The sequence below is a fragment of the Pan paniscus genome, chromosome 2 (genome assembly GCF_029289425.2).
Source record: "Pan paniscus chromosome 2, NHGRI_mPanPan1-v2.0_pri, whole genome shotgun sequence".
NCBI lineage: Eukaryota > Metazoa > Chordata > Mammalia > Primates > Hominidae > Pan > Pan paniscus.
Genome location: NC_085926.1, coordinates 162,906,546 through 162,929,638, shown reverse-complemented (window position 1 = coordinate 162,929,638; position 23,093 = coordinate 162,906,546). Strand labels below are relative to the sequence as shown.

General features: G+C 31.9%; 1 protein-coding gene across 1 annotated transcript in view; it reads left to right on the top strand.

Moving 5' to 3' along the window:
• SI (sucrase-isomaltase) overlaps nucleotides 1-23,093 on the top strand; it is a 99,815-nt gene that overhangs the window by 47,177 nt on the left and 29,545 nt on the right. The window contains exons 25-35 of the mRNA XM_003817701.4: nucleotides 685-840; nucleotides 7,778-7,984; nucleotides 10,153-10,307; nucleotides 11,766-11,934; nucleotides 13,481-13,577; nucleotides 13,674-13,786; nucleotides 13,875-14,000; nucleotides 15,466-15,594; nucleotides 16,274-16,384; nucleotides 18,468-18,530; nucleotides 22,118-22,234. Coding sequence (XP_003817749.2) covers nucleotides 685-840; nucleotides 7,778-7,984; nucleotides 10,153-10,307; nucleotides 11,766-11,934; nucleotides 13,481-13,577; nucleotides 13,674-13,786; nucleotides 13,875-14,000; nucleotides 15,466-15,594; nucleotides 16,274-16,384; nucleotides 18,468-18,530; nucleotides 22,118-22,234 — 1,443 coding nt within the window. The remainder of the gene's footprint in view (nucleotides 1-684; nucleotides 841-7,777; nucleotides 7,985-10,152; nucleotides 10,308-11,765; nucleotides 11,935-13,480; nucleotides 13,578-13,673; nucleotides 13,787-13,874; nucleotides 14,001-15,465; nucleotides 15,595-16,273; nucleotides 16,385-18,467; nucleotides 18,531-22,117; nucleotides 22,235-23,093) is intronic.

Below are 23,093 nucleotides of genomic sequence, written 5' to 3'. Positions count from 1 at the left end.
TATATTTCCTAGCACTATAAGAATAAATTGATATAAATTAAGTAATACAAGCTTATTGTGAACTTTATGACTCTAATAGAGATTAAAAGAGGGAATAATAAAAAATAATTTTATTGGTTCTGTATGCAATATAAAGGTCTATCTGTGGCTATTTGTATGTCCACTTTTATGCTTATAAATATATATATATTATATATATATAATCTTCATAATTCTGCTGTGTATACCTTCATAATTCTGCTGTGCATAGATTGATCTTTATATGAATTTTCATTCCTTAAAGTTTTGCAATTATGTTTGATGGGTATCAAAAAGTAAGCTATGCAGATGAAAATCTAGGTGTGGGATAAATCTTGCTCACATTATTCCCAAGGCATATAAGCAATAATCAAACATAATTTTGAAATCCCAATTATAGACACAATTCTATGTGTGTGACATATGTACATATATGTATATATATACATAAATACACGCATATATATTGCATATATATTTTCTGTTTTTCTAGTATTTTATCAAAACTATTAATGATTTAATTTGAAGAATTGCCCTCGTTGCCACATTTTGTGAAATGTAAAATGTTTTTTTAAATCATCCAATGATCAGATACAGTGTTTAATGTTTTTGTTTGTTTGTGTTTTTTTTTCTTTTTTTCTTTTCTTTTTTTTTTTGTCTTCAAAGGTTCTCCTAATTGCAGATCTCAAACTTAATCTTGGAAGAAACTTTAGTGTTCAATGGAATCAAATTTTCTCAGAAAATGAAAGATTTAATTGTTATCCAGATGCAGATTTGGCAACTGAACAAAAGTGCACACAACGTGGCTGTGTATGGCGAACGGTAATAATAATTTTAATTATTACTCATGATATGGTTATCACATAAGCATTTTGATGCAAATTTTACATATTATAATTTTAAATCTGCAGCATATAAACTAAATTCAAGTAGATAATCATTTGGAATTTGAAGTTAGCATCTCTGACAGGCAATTCACTTTTATCTTAATTAATTATCCAAAGACATATCTTAGTAAATGCCAGGCTGAATTGATGTGTAAATTGCTTTCCAGGCACTTTGGATAATGTAACTTTACTTAAAAAAATAATACTCTGTCTGAGAGTTACACTCTACTTGGTGTTGACTGTAGCTGATTTGCTCGTTTGGGTAAGATATGCCAGTAGTGGACACTATTTTGAAAGAGTTGTCTCAAGTTATTAAGACATATGATGTTGAGTAATGGGCTACTTCTCTTCCACTAAGGATGATAATCTCTTGCCAGTTATTTTGGCTTTCATTTTAACAAAATGATGATGGCTGAGGATGGCAGGTGTTTTTACCAATGTCACAGGAAGGACATTGTAAAACATTCCTCTTGCTATGCCTGTTTTTCAAATTCTGGGCTTTTCATTACATCATTGAGTTTTGTCAACAAATATATTTATTTAATATAACCAAATAACTAAATGCATCTGTTATATCACTGAGGCGAGTCAAGACATATTTGTCAGCAATTTCCCAGAGACATTTACATTTGTATAAAGAGATGCATAGAATCTCTGCCTCCAGAGAAATTATCCCAATTTATCTCCATTAATTGTTAAAGCAGCATAATCTGTATCACTAGTGAAGAATAGGGAAGAATATAAGAACAGAAAAAGTAAGGAGAAGAAAAGATTCTAAAATCAATAAAAGTCAAATAGTGAAGTTCACTTCTCTAAACCTTCTCTTAAGTTGCCTCTTTTCAGCCAAATACACATCCATTCCCCTTTGCATTCAAAGTATGCTAACTTTATCAAAACGAATATAAAGGACAGGTGGGAACAATTCATTTTACTAAAGAATAAATATCTTCTAAACATGAAAATGTGAAATTTTATCTTTCCTATTAAATAATTTTAATGTTATATATATATAAGGCTGTTACATATATATATATATATATATATATATGTATATATATACACCACAGTTTTTTTATCCACTCATTGATTGGTGAACATTTGGTTTGGTTCCACATTTTTGCAATTGCAATTGTGCTGCTATAAACGTGCACGTGCAAGTATCTTTTTTGCATAATTACTTCTTTTTCTCTGGGTAGATACCCAGTAGCGGGATTGCTGGATCAAATAGTAGTTCTTCTTTTAATTCTTTAAGGAATCTCCACACTGTTGTCCATAGTGGTTGTACTAGTTTACATTCCCACCATCAGTGTAGAAGTGTCCCCTTTTCACTGAATCCATGCCAACATCTATTTTTTTTTATTTTTTGATTATGGCCATTCTTGAAGGAGTAAGGTGGTATTACATTGTTGTTTTAATTTGCATTTACCTGATCATTAGTGATGCTGATCATTTTTTCATATGTTTGTTGGCCATTTGTTCATCTTTTCTTTTGAGATTTGTCTATTCTTGCCTTTAGTCCACTTTTTGAAGGGATTGTTTGTTTGTTTTTTCCTGCTAAATTATTTGAGTTTGTTGTAGATTCTGGATATTCGTTCTTTGTCAGATGTATAGATGGTGAAGATTTTCTCCCACTCTGTGGGTTGTCTGTTTACTCTGCTGACTGTTCCTTTTGCACTGCAAAAGATCTTAGTTTAATTAAGTCCCAGATGTTTGTCTTTGTTTTTATTGGATTTGCTTTTGTTTTTTGGTCATCAAATCCTTGCCTGAGACAATTTCTAGAATGCTATCTTCTAGAATTTTTGTAGTTTCTGGTCTTAGATTTAAGTCCTTAATCCACCTTGAGTTGACTTTTGTGTAAGGTGAGAGATGAGAATCTAGTTTTATTCTCCTGCATGTGGCTTGCCAATAATCGTAGCACCATTTGTTGAATAGGATGTCCTTTCCTCACTTTATGTTTTTGTCTGCTTTATCGAAGACCAGGTGGCTCTAAGTATCAGGGTTTAATTCTGGGTTCTCTATTCTGTTCCATTGGTCTAGGTGATTATTTTTATACAGTACCATGCTATTTTGGTGACTATGGCTTTATAGTATAGTTTGAAATTAAGTAATATGATGCCTCCCGATTTGTTCTTTTTGCTTATTCTCACTTTTGCTATGCATGGTCTTTTTTGGTTCCATATGAATTTTAGGATTGTTTTTTCCAGTTTGGTGAAGAATAATGATGGTGTTTTGATGAGAATTGCATTGAATCTGTATATTGTTTTGGCAGTATGGTCATTTTCACAATATTCTTTCTATCCATCCATGAGCATGGGATGTGTTTCCATCCGTGTCATCTATAATTTCTTTCAGTAGTGTTTGTAGTTTTCCTTGTAGAGGTCTTTCACCTCCTTGGTTAGGTATACTCCTAAGTATTTTAGTTTATTTTATTTTCTGCAGCTATTGTAAAAGAGGTTGAGTTTTTTATTTGATTCTCACCTTGGTTGTTTTTGGTTTATAAAAGAGCTACTGACTTCTGTACGTTAATTTTGTATCCAAAAACTTTGCTGAACTATTTTATCAGTTCTAGGAGCTTTTTGGAGGAGTCTTTAGGGTTTTCTAAGTAAACAATCATATCATCAGCAAAGAGCGACAGTTTGACTTCCCCTTTACTGATTTGGATGCCATTTCTTTCTTTCTCTTGTCTGATTGCTCTGGCTAGGACTTCCAGTACTATGTTGAAAATAAGTGAGAATGGCCATCTTTGTCTTGTTCCAGTTCTCAGAGAGAATGCTTTCAACTTTTCCCCATTCAGTATTACGTTGGCTGTGGGTTTGTCATAGACAGTTTTTATTACGTTGAAGTATGTCCCTTGTTTGCCGATTTTGCTGAATGCTGGATGTTTAAAATGTTTTTCTGTGTCTATTGAGATGATCCCGTGATTTTTGTTTTTAATTCTGTTTATGTGGTGTATCACAATTATTGACTTGCATATGTGAAACCATCCCCGTATCCCTAGTATGAAACCCACTTGGTCATGTTGGGCTATCTTTTTGATATGTTGTTGAATTTGGAATTTGGTTAGCCAGGATTTTGTTAAGGATTCTTGCGTCTATGTTCCCAGGGATATTGGTCTGTAGTTTTCTTTTTTGGTTATGTCCTTTCCTGGTTTTGGTATTAGGGTGATACTGGCTTCATAGAACAATTTAGGGGGGATTCCCTCTTTCTCTTTCTTGTGGAATAATGTCAATAGATTGGTACCAATTATTCTTTGAATTTCTGGTAAAATTCTGCTATGAATCCATGTGGCCCTGGACATTTTTTTGTTGGTAATTTTATTACCATTTTAATCTCACTTCTTGTTATTGATCTGCTGAGGTTATCTAATTCTTCCCGATTTAAGGTTGTGTCATTCCAGGAATTTATCCATCTCTTCTAGGTCATCTAATTTATGTGTGTAACGGTGTTCATAGTAGCCTTGAATGATCTTTTGTATTTCTGTGGTGTCAGTTGTAGTATCTCGCATTTCATTTCTAATTGAGCTTATTTGGACTTTCTCCTTTTCTTGATCAATCTTGCTAATGATCTATGAATTTTATTTATCTTTTCAAAGAACTAGATGTTTGTTTCAGTTGTCTTTTGTATTTTTTTTGTTTCAATTTCATTTAGTTATGCTCCAATCTTGGTTATTTCCTTTCTTCTTCTGAGTTTTGGTTTGATTTGTTCTTGTTTCTCTAGTTCCTTGAAGTGTGACCTTAGATTGTCTATGTGTGCTCTTTCAGACTTTTTGGTGTAGGCATTTAGGGCTATGAACTTTCTTCTTAGTACTGCGTATGTTGTATCCCCGAGGTTTTGATAGGCTGTGTCACTATTGTCATTCAGTTAGAAGACTTTTTAAATTTTCAACTTGATTTTATTTTTGACCCAATGATCATTCAGGAGCATATTATTTAATTTGCATGCATTTGCATGGTTTTGAAGGTTCCTTTTGGAGTTGATTTCCAGTTTTATTTTACTGTGGTCTCAGAGAGTGCTTGATATAATTTCAAATTTCTTAAATTTATTGTGCCCTATCATACAGTCTATCTTGGAGAAAGTTCCATGTGCTGATGAATAGAATGTATCTTCTGTGGTTGTTGGGTAGACTGTTCTGTAAATATCTGTTAAGTCCATTTTTTCTGGGGTATGGTTTAAATCCATTGTTACTTTGTTGACTTTCCATCTTGATGATCTGTCTAGTACTATCAGTGGAGTATTGAAGTCCTCCACTATTACTGTGTTGCTGACTCTCTCAATTCTTAGGTCTATTAGTAATTGTTTTATAAATTTGGGACCTCCAGTGTTAGGTGCATATATATTTAGGATTGTGATATTTTCCTGTTGGACAAGGCCTTTTATCATTTTATAATGTCCATCTTTGCCTTTTTTAACTGCTGTTGCTTTAAAGTTTGTTTTGTCTGATATAAACATAGCTACTTCTCCTGGCTTTCAGTGTTCGTTTGCATGGAATGTTTTTTTCTACCCCTTTATCTTGAGTTTGTGTGAGTCCTTATGTGTTAGGTGAGTCTCTTGGAGGCAGCAGATAGTTGGTTGGTGAATAGTTATCCATTCTGTAATTCTGTGTCCTTAAAATGGAGCATTTAGGCCATTTACTTTCAATGTCAGTATTGAGATGTGAGGTACCATTCTATTCATTGTGCTATTTGTTTCCTGTATACCTTGTTTTTTTATTATGTTTTATAGGTCCTGTGAGATTTATGCTTTAAAGAGGTTCTATTTTGATGTATTTCTAGGATTTGTTTCAAGATTTAGAGCTCCTTTTAGCAGTTTCTGTAGTACTGATTCTGGTAGTGGACAATTCTCTCAGCATTTGTTTGTCTGAAAAAGGTTATATCTTTCCTTCATTTATGAACCTTCGTTTTTCTGGATACAAAAGTCTTGGCTGATAATTGTTTTGTTTAAGGAGGCTGAAGATAGAGCCCCAATCCCTTCTAGCTTGTAGGGTTTCTGCTGAGAAATCTGCTGTTTTCTTTTATAGGTTAGCTAGTGCTTTTGCCTCACAGCTCTTAAGATTTTTTCCTTCATCTTAACTTTAGATAACCTGACAGCAATGTGTCTAGGCAATGACCTTTTTGCGACAAATATCCCAAGTGTTCTTTGAGCTCTCTTGTATTTGGATGTCTAGGTCTCTAGCAAGGCCAGGGAAGTTTTCTTTGATTATTCCTTCAAATATGTTTTCCAAATTTTTAGATTTCCCTTCTTCCTCAGGAACACCAGCTATTCTTAGGTTTGGTCATTTAACATAATCCCAGACTTCTTGCAGGCTGTGTTCATATTGTCTTCTTCTTTTTTCTTTGTCTTTATTGGATTGAGTTAATTCAAAAACCTCATCTTGAAGCTCTGAAGTTCTTTCCTCTGCCTGTATGATTCTATTGCTGAGACTTTCATTTCTGTGTTTAAGGCCATGTGGTAGCATGATATCATCAATGAAATAAGCTTGAATAGATGAGAAGTGTTCAAAGACTAAACCCTGGGTGATTACAAACTTTAGCCAAGGAGGAAATGACAAAGGAGGCTTAGAAAGAACAGCTCAAGTATTGGGTTGGAAATAACATACTGGGTCCTGGAAGCCAATTGAACAAAGCATTTAGAATGGAAGAAATGATCAACTATGCAAATTGTTTGTCAGTAAGATAAGGACTGGAAACTGACATGTGGATTTGGCAACATGGAAGTCTTTGGTAATTTTAACATGCAAACATTAGATGTAGTACTAGGGATAAAAGCCTGGTTAGAGTGAGTTCAAGAGAAAATCAAGGGACAAATTAGAGATAGTGAGTATGATGAACACTTCTATGTTTTGCTGTAAAGAAAGCAGAAAAAATAGAACAGTAGTCAGAGAAGTTACTGAAGTGACATTTACTCTAAAAAAAATGAGAGAAATAAAATCAGTTTATGCTGTTAAAAATAACATAATGAATGAAATATTATTGATGCAAGAGAGAGGGTGGAGAATTGAGGGAGAAATATTTTCATAGGTAAGGAGGCCTGGGATAGGGTACACAGATGAAATTGTTCACTTTAGATAGAAGCCAGACAGTACACCCTGAAGAAGATGAGTCAAACAGAGTATCTCAATTTAGTCAGCTTAGGCCCCTTTCTTTTAAAGAGCTTTTATGAGGACTTACACAACTTCTTTAAAAGGAAATTGGAAATGTAGATAAATGTAATATTTCTCTCCAAAATATAATAATTTAATAAACAAGGAAGATAGGGAGAATGGATTGTGGTATGGCAACCAGCCATCAATGCCACAGTATATAATTCTTTTTCTTAGGTTTTATCTCTCACTTCTATGTTAAACCAATCAACTCTGATTCTTGGCCAGGGTTCCTATTTCAAATCCAGGTCAGGATGTAATTAACCAGTATAAGAACATGTTAAAAAAAGAAGGATTGAGAGTTTCATTATAAGTAACAGAATTCTAGCACTTGCCCTTTAGAGGCATGTTATAATGCCATTTTTATACACAATAATCAACAATCACTATGAAGAGTAAGAACAAACATGGAATCAAAATTTATTAGTAATATACTTGCTTTTGCAGACAACACAATTTAATGCTATTTTTTGAGTTAAAAAATGTATGACATTTGATCCTTCTGCTCTACCATTCTTTCTCTAGAGTGTAAATGTAAATATTTTGTATAAAATTTTAGTACATGGGATCCCAAATTGCATAAAATATATTTTGTGTTATAACTGTTATTTCATTTTTGTATTAATGAAACTTGTAAATCATACAATGTGTGACTAAACATCAGTATAATTTTAAAGAGTAAAATATTACAAGGCTTATAATTTCTGGCAATGAACGTGCATTGTGTTTTTAGGGTTCTTCTCTATCGAAAGCACCTGAGTGTTACTTTCCCAGACAAGATAACTCTTATTCAGTCAACTCAGCTCGCTATTTATCCATGGGTATAACAGCTGACCTCCAACTAAATACTGCAAATGCCAGAATAAAGTTACCTTCTGACCCCATCTCAACTCTTCGTGTGGAGGTGAAATATCACAAAAATGATATGTTGCAGTTTAAGGTATGCTTGATATAAACTACCCCAAAGCTTAACTCATCTTGTGAGACGAGATTTTGAATAATCCTGTGATTGATATTTAATGTAATATTAAAGGTTATTAACAGATTTGATAATATTTTGATTCTATACAAATATTTTTCCTACACAACTCATAGCTAGGTGCCCAATAAATGAAACTGCTCATTCTTGCTAACTTTGTGATTAATACAATGATGATTTTAAAAATAAATTTAAATTCTTACAAAATACATAAGTCATTTATTATCACACTATGCTGATAGTGTCATTAAAATAAACAAAATTGGATGCCTACTGTTTCCATTATTTTTAAGTTGTGGTCTTAATTTTCTGGCCAATGCAATAAGACACACCAAAGCAATAATTTCATTCAACTTTTAGAGATAGCATTTTTTAACTTAAGAATTCCAAAGGAATCCATTAAGAATAGTATTAGAAATTTAAAATATCAACAAAATAACTAGATGTAAAATTATATTTCCAAAGATTTTTTTTGTGCATTATTGCTCATTATTTAGAAGCAGAAATGGCAACAAATCTCATTAGCAAACTCAAATGAAAAAATCAAATAATAAATCATCAAAAATTATAGGACGAAGTGGAGTATCTATAAGGAGAAAAATTATTAAAAATGTTCATATTAAGTATTTTAAAATTATAAATAAGAGTAAACGATATTTTAAATGTTAATTCACTTTAGCTCAGTCGCTGCTTTTAAAGTATTTTCATATAAATCTTAGTGAAATATCTTTTGAGACTTCATAAAATAACTTTTAAGTTTCTCTGAAAAAATAAACACCTTGCAATTGTTAAAATTCAGCAATGGGTAAAGAATAAAAATTCATATAATTAAAACAGTGTGGAACTGGAGATAGCATTGCCTGGTTGTTTATTGAAACGAGACAGCACAAAAGCATGGAAGATTTTGTGTGTGTGTGTGTGTGTGTATGTGTGATGGCACAAAAGCATAGAAGATTGTGTGTGTGTGTGTGTGTGTGTGATGGCACAAAAGCATAGAAGATGTGTGTGTGAAGAAAGGTTCGCAAATTAATAATGAAGAGGTAGGTTATTTAATAATTTATATAAAAAAGTGTCTGTTTTTAATCATATGCTAAAATAAAATTTAGAATGAGTTCCATGTGAAAACTAAACATAAGCCTAAAATAAATTTAGCTGCATATTTATTTTGTATCTGGCTAGCAAAGGCCTTTCAAGCCACAGATAAAAAGGCGTTAAGTGACATAGGTAAAAATCTACACATTTTCTAACATAAAAATAAAATATGTTTTCACATCAAAAAACACTATAAACAATTAGAGGACAAAAAAATGGGTAAACATCTGATAAAGATGTGACATAGGGAAAGCAATTCCAACTCATGTAATCAAGAAAAAATATCAAGACCTCTCATAAGAAGACATTTAACAGAAGAAACTAAAATATCAACATAATTACACTCATTAAAAATTCCAGGAGCAAAATGCAGTTTAAAGTACAGTGGAACATAAATGTTGAATAATAATGTAGAAAAAGATGAAACCTCATAAGTAGGAAATGAAATGATTAACAATGAAAAATAAATGCTTTTAATTTAACATATATTAGCACTAGAGTACACATTTTGGTGAGAATATTAATCAGTAAACAAATTCTGGAAAGCAGTTTGTCAATAGTTATCAAAGACCCTAAAACGGTAAGTATACTCAGACCCTAGTGGTATTTAAGAAATGTGCTGAAGAAATAAAAACACAAATAAACATAAATTAGCATTAGGGTTTATTGTATAATATAATATGTATGACAAAAAATATTGAAACAACTTCTGTTTTTAACCATGAAATAATTTTGGTATACCCATACAACAGAATATTTAGCTCTAAAATTTTTGTTTTGATTTCTTATTATTTAGAAAACAAATCACAAAACATTTTTTAAAGGTTCAAAAATGCAGTACTCAGTTAGGACCCATTATAAATGTGTATGTGGAATTCTATATTGATATGGTTATATGGACCATGAATGTAGAATTAGAAATTATATGGAGAAAAATTCTAAATATTCTTGTTTGAGCCATTATTTAACTTAGTTCATGATATGTACATGCTATGTCAGCAATCAGAATAAACTTTTTTACTACTTATGTGCAATAGATTTATGATCCCCAAAAGAAGAGATATGAAGTACCAGTACCGTTAAACATTCCAACCACCCCAATAAGTACTTATGAAGACAGACTTTATGATGTGGAAATCAAGGAAAATCCTTTTGGCATCCAGATTCGACGGAGAAGCAGTGGAAGAGTCATGTAAGTAATTGAATTATTTGATATAAAGGATATTTTAATTTTAGCTTAGGAAGGGAAAAGTAAAATGATTAACAGCCTTCACTGTCCTAGAGTAGCATCACACAAAAAAATTTAAGTCGTGTTAAATAACTTTGCCCATTTTAATATTTCTAGCTAAACATAGTCCATGGGACTATTTTAAAGGATTGGCCCACAATTTTATCTACACTTTGGAGGTGTTCAATTTCACTATTAGTATCAGACTGATTCTTCTAATCAAGTTGAGAACCAAAACCAAAACCTCTTTTAAAAAGCATGATGAGTGTTGGCAAAAATAAGTATTTGGAAACAAGTGAAGTAAATATTTTATTAAAACTGTTGAAATAGTTTATTGGTGCTTGAATCTGATAGAATTAATAATTTATCTGCCAGGTATTAGTGAAAATAAGTTACAACACGTAAGTCTAGATATATTTTTATGTTACAATGAATAAATTTAATTTTAAAATTGTAGTCTTTATTTTATTCAAAAGATCTATAAACTATAATATATTAAAATATACTTTTATGTAATTTAAGTTTGCCATGCCATTCCTTAGATGATGTTATCAGGATGTTTTCTGGTATTGTCAAGATATGTACAAATAATATCTAAAACTATATCTGGATTATTTTAATAATTTTGTTGTTATGACAATATTTTTGTTCAAAAACATGGGAAGCTAAGTCATTTTATAAAAATATCCTGGTGCAAGGGCATTATTTATTGTCATTTGACAAGCATTATTCTCGATTAAATAGTTTTCCAAAATAATAAATATAAAAAGTTAAAATATGCCCAGATTACTTGTAATACTGATGCTTCCTCTCCTTGCCCATGTTACTTTCTTTCCTCTTTATGTTCTTCTTGCAAATGAGTTGAATAATAATATGTTTCTTGTAACACATTTCTTCATACACAGCTATTTTTATGAACATAAAATAAAGGAAGAAAAACACAATTGGCAGTAGTAATTGGAGAGAGTTCAACATTTGAAAATCCGTTAAACGTAAAATTCATTATAATATTGATTTATTTTTATTCCATATGTAGAAAAAAATGTATTGTGATTATCTCAAGGGAGCAGGAAAATTGAGACCTTTTAATTTCTAGGTCACACATTACTAAGTCATTTATGATTTCATATTAATTTTATTTTTAAAAGGAATACTTGTCTAAAGAAAAACATGTGCAATCATATTATTTATATTATGATTCTCCTTTAAGTATATGAAACATATTTTACGTATTCCTTAACTTAGCTAAAAGAAAACATGTATTAGATTAATCATCTATTTCCATTTGGTACCTAGGTATAATTAGGAATATGGAAAATAATATTGATTTTTAGATAATCTAAGAAAGAATTACCATTATTATTTGTGATACTACGTTGCATATATTTTGACAGACATAGCTTTATTTTCTTTTGTTTTCAGTTGGGATTCTTGGCTGCCTGGATTTGCTTTTAATGACCAGTTCATTCAAATATCGACTCGCCTGCCATCAGAATATATATATGGTTTTGGGGAAGTGGAACATACAGCATTTAAGCGAGATCTGAACTGGAATACTTGGGGAATGTTCACAAGAGACCAACCCCCTGGTGTAGGTACCAACATGTGACCACTCCACGAGGCAACTAAGACCATGAGTAGAATCCAAGCCACTTCTTTATGGGCCTGTGCTTTAGGATTGAAGTAATGACAAAGGCATTAGCTAGAGATCTCCAGAGCAGCTATAGCAATTTTCTGAGAAACAAACCCAAAAAGTCACCATAAATTACAGGTGGAAGTAGAGGAGTGGATGGATAACAATTTGCTTGACTACTGTGAGAAGCCAGGCTTTGACTCAATACCTTAACTGTTTCAAATGCATACAAAGAATATGCTGATTCTGTATTCCCTGTCAAGTTTACCTTTACTCCAGCTTTTAGAAAATAACTGCCTAAAGTTTTCCTTGATTGTTTTTACTTCTCAGGTACTGATTTGATGTTTTTTCCCTTTATAACCTACTATATACCCAACCTATAACCAGTTGGGTAACTTTATGTGGCCAAACTGCTAATTACATCTTTACAATGTGTTTTTATATACTCATGACTCTTTTCCCAAAGATTTGTCTTGTTAATGCAACAGATTTTATGAATATTTAATGTACTGTGCAACAAATAATATTATCTATAATATTCCAAACTTATAAAAATATATTTTAATAAAAATTATTCTATTTGTATTTTTCACATGTGATGTATACTTAAAAGGATATATTCAGTACCATACTATAAGTCTGTGAACTATTGTAAGCATTTTTTATTGTTAGGTGCTCAAACAGCTTGCATTTATATCATAATACTCCAAACTTAGGTTATTGAAGGCTGTTTTCTATTAACACTAACTTGAAAGAATACATTTTACCAAAACTGATTTCTTAAAATCCCTTCAGCATTTGTACCAATATTATTAGACTAATATACTTTTGATTCTTGATATCTAAAATTACTTCCACTAGTAATTTTGTATATTACTAAAAATAAATTACTATAAAATCTATTTCACTGGTAATTTTATATATATAAAGAATCAAAAGTATATAATCTAATAAAATCTGACTATGATTACAGTATGAAACAATGAATTAAATATTTTATAAATATAAAACTTTAAATGTTCTATAAATATAAAATATATAAACAAGATATTTTCTGGACAGTTTAATTGTATTCATCACTTTTATCATTTCCAGGACATTTTACTATGGAAAAAATACCAATTTATAGATAAGTTAAACACATAGCCTTTGGAAATAAACCAAACTACTCTAATGGCAATAGTATTCTATGTCATTTAATGTGGAAGCATTTGTAGTTGTTACATATTTGTATATTAATACAAATATATACATATTTGTATATTAATTTCTATTAATATACAAATATTATAGAAACATATTTGTAAACTACACGAAAGCAGGAAAAATTTAAACAATTATTTTCTAGGGAGACACATTTATTTTAACTGAAGCATAGTTTAAGGTTGGGAAACGGGAATTTAAATATCAAGTCTCGATTGTATAATAAGTTTTAAAATAACATTGATTAAATTCGCATGCTATTGTTACTTAAAATATATTGTGCATATTTTTCATATTTCAGTACAAACTTAATTCCTATGGATTTCATCCCTATTACATGGCTCTGGAAGAGGAGGGCAATGCTCATGGTGTTTTCTTACTCAACAGCAATGCAATGGGTAAAACAATCATTTGTTGAATGTCTCTTATTTTATGTGACTTTTTCATAAACTAGTATACATACATGAAAATGGGATCTTATTTTGGATTTCCAGATGTTACATTCCAGCCAACTCCTGCTCTAACTTACCGTACAGTTGGAGGGATCTTGGATTTTTATATGTTTTTGGGCCCAACTCCAGAAGTTGCAACAAAGCAATACCATGAAGTATGATTGCATATTTCTTTTAAAAAAAATTAAAAATTTTTATAGCATAAAGTAATTCTCTTAGTTCACACATGAATTTTTTTTAAAGGTAATTGGCCATCCAGTCATGCCAGCTTATTGGGCTTTGGGATTCCAATTATGTCGTTATGGATATGCAAATACTTCAGAGGTTCGGGAATTATATGACGCTATGGTGGCTGCTAACATCCCCTATGTATGTATATCAATTTTAAAACAATGTTAAATATGGAATATGTAAAAGTAGAATGAAATAATTAAACATGTATACTTTAATTTAAGCAGCTGGTAATAATGCTTAGCTTTTTTTACTGGCACCTTATGTATTGGATATGAGATTTATAAACAGTGTCTTTGTCAGACTGATAAAGGAGAGGAAGAAATACCATTCCTTTTCCTTTTCCCTCCCTAATACTATCATGCTGTGTTGTGCTAAACAAGTCACTGTGCACTTGATTTCCTCTCACAAACTCTGGGTTGTACAGGCAGTCACTATGTTCTCTTCATGTTAAAGTTCACAGAAATATGTATCGTCAATAAGATAAGAAATCTGTATCATCAACCAGAGAACAAGTTGGAGGTGGAACTAATTTTTTTTTGCCCTGGAATAGATAATAGTTGTAATATATAATACAGATTCACTCAATATTCGGGAAGCTAAATATTCCAAAGTATCCACAAATGATCAATCTCTGAATTTCCTCATTTTTTATCAAAATTAAGGAATCCTAGGGATGCTGTTGCTAACACCTAAACATTAAAATATAGAAGGCTTGATATATGAGTTTATTCTAAGAGAAATCAGAAAAACCTCATTATAAGACATTGGTATTTATAGTAGGGTCCAATATAGGGTTCCTGAATTACTAGTATGGGAAATTAATTATATATGTTGACAATACAGAAACATGCAAGTGGAAATTTATTATTTAAAAGGAAGTATACATTATTGACCATACTTTCTATAACACATAGAAGAAGAAATTGAGATAATGTCAACTAACAGAAAATAATTAACAAATTTTGTATTTAGGCTTAAATTGAACATTCCATGATATAATTCAAATATTTGTTGGTTTAAACATACTTGCAATTACCTATCTTAAAGCAATTCTTGCTTAGATAAGCAGGGCTGTTATTCTAAAAATGACTTTGATGGATATTACAAGAACAAGATTATAGTAATTGATGTAATTGTTAATACTCCTTTTGCCAATATTAGAATTATTTGAAATTACCCGATATTTGCTGTATAGTTCCCGGAAACAGCAACATCTCTTTCTGTATATACTGTACAAAAGTCCTATTTGTCATTTAACCTAATTTCATAGTATCATAAATCCTATTGCTCAGTGTCTTTCTGTTTCCTTTGAGGATTACATAATATATACCAATTTAGAACAGTTTTTACCTCTAAATCAAAATGACTACATGAACTGTTGACAAAACAGAACATTTATAGAAAGTTGTTCTTAGAAAACTTTACATCTTTACATGCTACTTTTATTCCTTGATCACTAAACCACTTAATTCTTTTTAGGATCTAGTGAGGAGGAACTCAAACTTTCATATTGCTGTTACTTTTATAAGTATGATAAAATATGATACACTTACTATTTTGTATTTTTTGCCCTACTTTGATGAATTTTTGTGTATTTCAGGATGTTCAGTACACAGACATTGACTACATGGAAAGGCAGCTAGACTTTACAATTGGTGAAGCATTCCAGGACCTTCCTCAGTTTGTTGACAAAATAAGAGGAGAAGGAATGAGATACATTATTATCCTGGTCAGTACTTGGAGTTTATCTGAGTCTTATTTCTTGTTTCCATTAATTCACCTAAAATGAGTGGGGGAAGATGTTTCAAAATAGAAAGTATATAACTTTGAGTAACACTCCCAAATCTAAAACTCTGTTCCTTTAGCACTTCATTTTATTTGCATGGGTTGTGATCAGCTACCTTTGTATTTAGGTATATCCCTAGAGATTTAAAACCAAAGCTGAGTTAAAGGGAAGCTGTTTTCTAGTTATCATCCAAGCTACAGATTGGCCTCTTTCTATTTTTATACAATTATTAGTTCATTCTCTGGGATTGCTTCTGATGTTTTTCATATTTAAAAATTTGCCTTCAGATTGGTGATTCAGTGAAGATAATTTTTTTATCACTATCTTATAGGAAGTAAGCTAGGTAGCCAGATATGTCACCATAGAAATAAAAACAAAATAAAAACCTCTACTAATCTTTCTTGAAATGATAGCTGATGCATTTCCAGGAGTCCTTAGAATTTCCTTCTAAGAAATTTGGAGGGTAATCTAGCTAGAACACTGATGTTTATATCATTTGTCATTTCATGTGAGAGCACATTATTATGATAATGTAGTAATGAAAACTTGTGCTTCATAATCACTGTCCAAGTAGTTACGCTTTTTTCATGTGTACCTTGTTTATATTTCATTTTAATTTTAGGATCCAGCAATTTCAGGAAATGAAACAAAGACTTACCCTGCATTTGAAAGAGGACAGCAGAATGATGTCTTTGTCAAATGGCCAAACACCAATGACATTTGTTGGGCAAAGGTACTAAATCGATATCTTGAAATAGAATAAATACAAAAATTATATTTCAATGAAAGTTTCCATTTAATTAGTAAAAGTTAAAAACATTCAGTAGAGCTATACGGAAATGTAATGATTTAATAACTAATAAAATAATGTATAGTCTTTGGTTCAATCCAAATTAGACACAAAGAAAGAATTCATATAAGTCACATGTCCAAATATGATTTGTTTCATCTTTAAGACATATTTTATTATATTTATTGGTACCACTTGTAATTTATTATAAAACTACCATTAGTAAGATGGCTACTCATTATTCTGTACTGCAAGTTATTTAAATGTTCACTTCTCTTGAAAACATATTGTTAATAGTAGCAACAACATGTTTTGACAGCTATACTTACAGTTAAAACTTAGATCATGAAGTATAATTCACTGTATTTTATATAAGCAAGTATATTCAGACCTGATATATTAATATATTACAAAAATATTTTGATTTGGCTTTTATATAAAGCAATCAAGAAAAAAAATCTCATAGTACAAACTAGAATGAACAACAATGATAACACCCTCAAAAAAATCTATGATGAGGGCCAGGCGCGGTGGCTCACGCCTATAATCCCAGCACTTTGGGAAGCCAAGGCGGGCGGATCATGAGGTCAGGAGATCGAGACCATCCTGGCTAATGTGGTGAAACCCCGTCTACTAAAAATACAAAAAAATTAGAAGGGCATGGTGGCGGGTGCCTGTAGTCCCAACTACTCAGGAGGCTGAGGCAAGAGAATGGAGTGAACCCGGGAGGTGGAGCTTGCAGTGAGCCAAGATCGAGCCACTGAACTCCAGCCTGGGGGACAGAGTGAGACTCCGTCTCAAAAAAAAAATAAAAATAAAAAAATAAAAATCTATGATGAGAGACACAATTAAATGAAATGTGAGAGGCTTTTTGAATCTTGGGCCAAAATTAAGACATTAGTGATTAAATCTGCGAAATGCAAACATGTTCAATAAATGTTGATTGTACTGTATCAACATTAATTTCCTGGTTTTGATAAGTTCACTATTGTTATATAACATGTTAACATTAGAGAAAGCTGAGTGAAGAATATAGACAGGGCTGGGCACAGTGGCACATGCATGTAATGCTTGCAGTTTGAGTGGCTGAGGTAGGAGGATTGCTTGAGCTCAGGAGTTCGAGATCACCCTGGGCAACATAGGGAGATTTTGTATCTACAAAAAATTTAAAAATTAGCTAGGCATGGTGGTGCATGCCTGTAGCCCCAGCTACTTGAGAGGCATATTAATCCAGAAGGTTTTTTTTTTTAACTTCCTACTTTCTCCTCATTCTGTATTTCTACACATTTTGTCAGATTTCTACCATTTCTCCCCTTCCTTTAGAGCACTATTCTCTACCATCAGCTAATGCCTTGTAAATAATCCCTTTTTGGTGGATTATTTATATTTTTATATAGGACTTTCTAACTTCTACAATATAGATCCAAATTTCCAGAGCTTTCAGCAAATTGAATTTCAGCTCTGTTTTGTGTGTTTCTGGTCAGAGTAGAAGGAAAAAAAATGTTGGTAGGCAATGAGGTCAGGCTGGGAATAGTGGTGGGATGAAGGGAGAGGAGGATTTAGTACTAATTCTGAAAATCACTGGGATGTTTGATTCAGCATGACATTATTCAATCGGATCTTTGCTTCCTTTCAAACAAAAAGATTTATTGTTTTTAGTTTTTAACCCTGGAGTAATTCTACAAATAATTCTAATATACTATATTAAATTAAATTTAACATATTTTTCATATTAGTTTTTGACCAGAACCTTTTGGTTATATGTATTATTTTCAAAATCACTAACTACCATAAAGGTTGGCAATGCTATTTTGTATTTGCCATATTAAAGAGTAGACTAACATGGAAAATGGGAATAGTTCGCAAATGATATGTGTGTCAATAATAATGAGATTTGAAGGGATTACAGATCTGAAGACTTTGAGTTAATAATATGCCTCTAATACTCCATTACACTTCATCTACATAGCAATCATATCATGCTGACTATGTTTTGATCGGCTTTTCCATGTCTTGTCTCTTGTAGGTTTGGCCAGATTTGCCCAACATAACAATAGATAAAACTCTAACGGAAGATGAAGCTGTTAATGTAAGTTTTACACGGGCTAACTATACAATGAAAAGAAATTCAAAACTTAGACTTGATTATTTTAATCAATAACTAAATTTGAATGCTTTTCTTTAAAAATAGATGGCCATTTTAAATTATCGATATCAGACCATATTTAGATAAAATTTACCTAATTTTCCTAAATAACAAAGTACCAGTCACCCTATTAAGCAATTTTATATTTTGCTTTATTTAATCCAAGCAATCGTTCCTTTATTTAAAAAGTTATGGCCTGGCACGGTGGCTCATGCTTGTAATCCCAGCACTTTGGGAGGCCACAAGGTGGGTGGATCACGAGGTCAGGAGATTGAGACCATCCTGGCTAACATGGTGAAACTCCATCTCTACTAAAAATACAAAAAAAAAAAATAAATAACCAGGCGTGGTGGCAGGAGCCTGTAGACCCACCTACTTGGAAAGCTGAGGCAGGAGAATGGTGTTAACCCAGGAGTTGGAGCTTGCAGTGAGCCCAGATCGCACCACAGCACTCCAGCCTGAGCGACAGAGCAAGACTCCATCTCAAAAAACAAAACAAAACAACAACAACAAAAAATTATTACAGCAATAACATTTAACATTAGATCTACCCTCTTAATAAATGTTTATTCATATAATAAATCATTGTAAACTATAGGGGCAATGTTGTGCTGCAGATCTCTAGAATTTATTTACCTTGCGTAATTGAGATTTTGTGTCTATTTCTTAGCAAGCCCTTATTTTCTCCCACTTACAGTGCTGGACAACTACCATTCTACCCTATGCTTTTATGAGTTTAACTGTTTTAGATACTTCATGTAAGTTGAATCATACAACATTTGTCTTTCTGTTACTGGTTTATTTCACTCAGTATAACATCCTAAACATTCATTCATGAAAGCAAAAGGAATGAATAAGATATTAAATGCAAATGATAAACAGAAAGGAACAGGAGTGGCTATAGTTATATCAGAGAAAATACATTTTAAGACAATGACTGTCACAAAAGACAAAAGAAGTCATTATATAATGACAAAAGGGCCAATTCATTAGGAAGATACGATGATTATAAATATTTGCTCCCAACATGAAAGCACTTAAATATTTAAAGCAAACATTAACAGAATTGAAATGAGAAACAGCAATGCTGTTTGAAGACTTTGTTGCCACACTTTCAATAATAAATAGAACAATAATAAATAAATAATAATAATAAATAATAAATAAATAATAACAATAATGAATAAATAATAAATGATAATACATAAACAGAACAATAATAAATAAATAATAACAATAATAAATAGAACAACCAGAGAGCAAATCAACAAAGAAACAGCAGTTTTTAACAACACCGTAGGCCAAATGGACTTAACAGACATACATAGAACTTTCTACCCAAAAGCAGCCATACATACATTCTTCTCAAGTGCCCATAGAACATTTTCTAAGAGTGATCACATGTTAAGTCACAAGACAAGTCTTAAAAATTGTGAGAAGATAGAAAACATACCATTTATCTTTCCCAGCCACAATGAAATTAAACTAGAAATCAGAAAAAGAGGGGAAATAAGTCAATTCAAAAATACGTGGAAATTAAACAACCCACTTTTGAACAGCCAGTGGAACAACGAAAAGATCAAAAGAGAATTAGAAAATTTCTTCAGACAAACAAAAATAAAAATACAACTTAGCAAAACTTCTGGGATGCAGCAAAAGCAGTACTAAGAGAGAAGTGTATAACATGAAACACCCACATGAAGAATAATAAAAATCTCAAATAAATAACATTACCTCTCAATGAATTAGAAAAAGAATAAACTTAAAGTTAGTAGAGGGAAGAAAATAAAGATTAGAGGAGTAAAAATTAAAAGGAAAACACAAAATAAATAGAAAATATCAACAAAACTAAGAGTTGGTGATCCTTCTTTTAGCCAGATGAATTTATAATCATTAAATTATACAAGTTTAGGTAACTGTGAAAAATTTAGGAGCTTAAAACTTACCAAAACTACTTCTAAAACAGAGTCAGATAATTGAACCTACTGAACTATGTCATTGAGGAAAAAAGTGTTATTTCAACTTGAGTTCCACCCACTATTCTTGAGAACCACTAGAGACACAGGCATGGATTTTTATATAGGTGTTGGAGGACAGTGTCAATTTACGTAGAATGGCTTATGCAGAATTCCCTGGGATTGTCTTCCACAAAAGGTATCAACAGTGTTGGATTACATGTACCTGATTGATTTTCTGGATATAATCAATGATTTTATTTAAGTGATAGAAGCAGCCAGCTAATAGAATAAGTTAAACTAAAAAATGAATTATGTAAAGAGCAGAAAAGTGAAAATTAATGAAAAAGATCTGGCGCTACCATTTGTTATTAATTATCATACGGGAGATCCTTGCATAGAAAATATTCAATATAATCCCACCAAGCCTTCTATCCTTATGAGTAAAATGTAATTAATGGGTAAGATGATAAAATTAAGTCCCTTTCTACTCTTGAAGATATTCATCATAGGCCAGGTGCGGTGGCTCACGCCTGTAATCCCAGCACTTTGGGAGGCCGAGGCGTGTGGATCACCTGAGGTCAGGAGTTTGAGACAAGCCTGACCAACATGGTGAAACCCCGTCTCTACTAAAAATACAAAAAATTAGCCAGGCGTGGTGGTGGACATCTGTAATCCCACCTACTCTGGAGGCTGAGGCAGGAGAATCCCTTGAGCCTGGGAGACAGAGGTTGCAGTGAGCCGAGGTTGTGCCATTGCACTCCAGCCTGGGCAACAAGAGCAAAACTCTATCTTAAAAAAACACAAAATCCATCGTATGTATTTTGTAAATCTCTATATTCCCTACTCTCTGCATTTTCTGTATGTCCTCTGATATCCTGTTCATAGAGAAGACTGTTAAGGCAGTTACAACAGAATCTTAGCATGTGCCAAAAAAGCATCCAGGTTGTCATGTCATTTTTTTGAGACATACCCAATTAACTTAGCTGCAGGTCAATCTTTTGCTAACACACGGTTACTCTGACACTGGAACTTTTATGTTTCGACTGGCAAGTAGGGAATATTCTTAGTAGAGATTGGAATAAAACACCTCTTCTCTGCTGGGATGGGAAGGGCTAGATGTGAGAGACAAAAAAAGAAGCAGTTGATTAGGGTGGTGAGATGGTTCTGGGAAGTGAGAAAGCTATATAAAAACAGGCTTTATACTATGGCCCTTTGCTGTTTCATTGTGCTCCACAAAGGTAAACCTGAAGTATGGGCTCTGCAGTAACAGAGAAAAAAAGCTTCCCCATTACTCTAGGAAGCACTAAAAATAATGCTTTTGTGGGTTGTGAACTGTTCCTTTATAATTCACATAGGATTCCAAAATGGCTCTATTATCTCCACCGATGTCCCTCTTTACTCTATTGAAGTGTTGCGGAAGAAACCACACACATTTATGTAATTAAGATTGATGTCAATTTCCTTCATTATCAGTCATACATGACTTGTGAATCTGTCAAATACAGTCAGATTTATATGTATATAATCTCTCTTAAGACTTTCCACATGTGAGCCTAAATTTTGGTTTTACAGGCTTCCAGAGCTCATGTAGCTTTCCCAGATTTCTTCAGGACTTCCACAGCAGAGTGGTGGGCCAGAGAAATTGTGGACTTTTACAATGAAAAGATGAAGTTTGATGGTTTGTGGATTGTAAGTAAGCTTTGAACAATCTATGTTTTAAGTTATTTATTGTGCAGTGATTATGCAAAATTAGTACTTGGCTCAAATAATGTCAACAAAATATTTTATTTGAAAACTAGTCCACCTTTTTCCCCCACAGAACTTTCTTACGCAAACAACTGCTAAAGTTTTAAAAATTAAATTTATATGTATGGATGCTATTTCCTGGACTTTTTCAATTTGCAAAATTCAAAAAGCAAAATATTCTATATATTAATAAATCCTTGTAAATATTTATTTCACTTTTATTTAATATAGGAATAAGTCTCAGGCTTAAATAACCATTAGTCGTTTGTATGAGAGATAAAAATTTCTTAAATTTGGTAACATTGTCTTTTAAAGTTTCTTTTTTGATGTAACCTTAAAATGTTAGTAGTAAGATTTTTAATAATATATTTTTTGAGATAGCATAAAAATAATTTACTTTGCTACAAGTAAATGCTTAATACAGAAAATTTTATATAATATATTTCAATTTCCGGAGGAAAAATTTTTTACTTTGTTGATTTTTCCAGTGTAAAGCATTAGTTTACTTATTTTTTAAATTGAAAAAAGCTTTATACAGCTGTCACTATGTGGAAACTTTGTAGATATAAGATTGTATAAAGCATATATTTTGTTTAAAAATTCATGGAACATCTATGTTTATTAGATGTATCAATTGGTATACCATAAGGGATTCTCTTAAGTATATTCCTGAGAATGTCATCTGGATCCAGAGAAAATTATCTTTTTCAGGTGGAGGCAATCCATTTTAAATGGTGGCTGACTTATTTATTTAGATCATGATTCTTTTAAATATGACTACTGAGATTCTGAGATATGTACT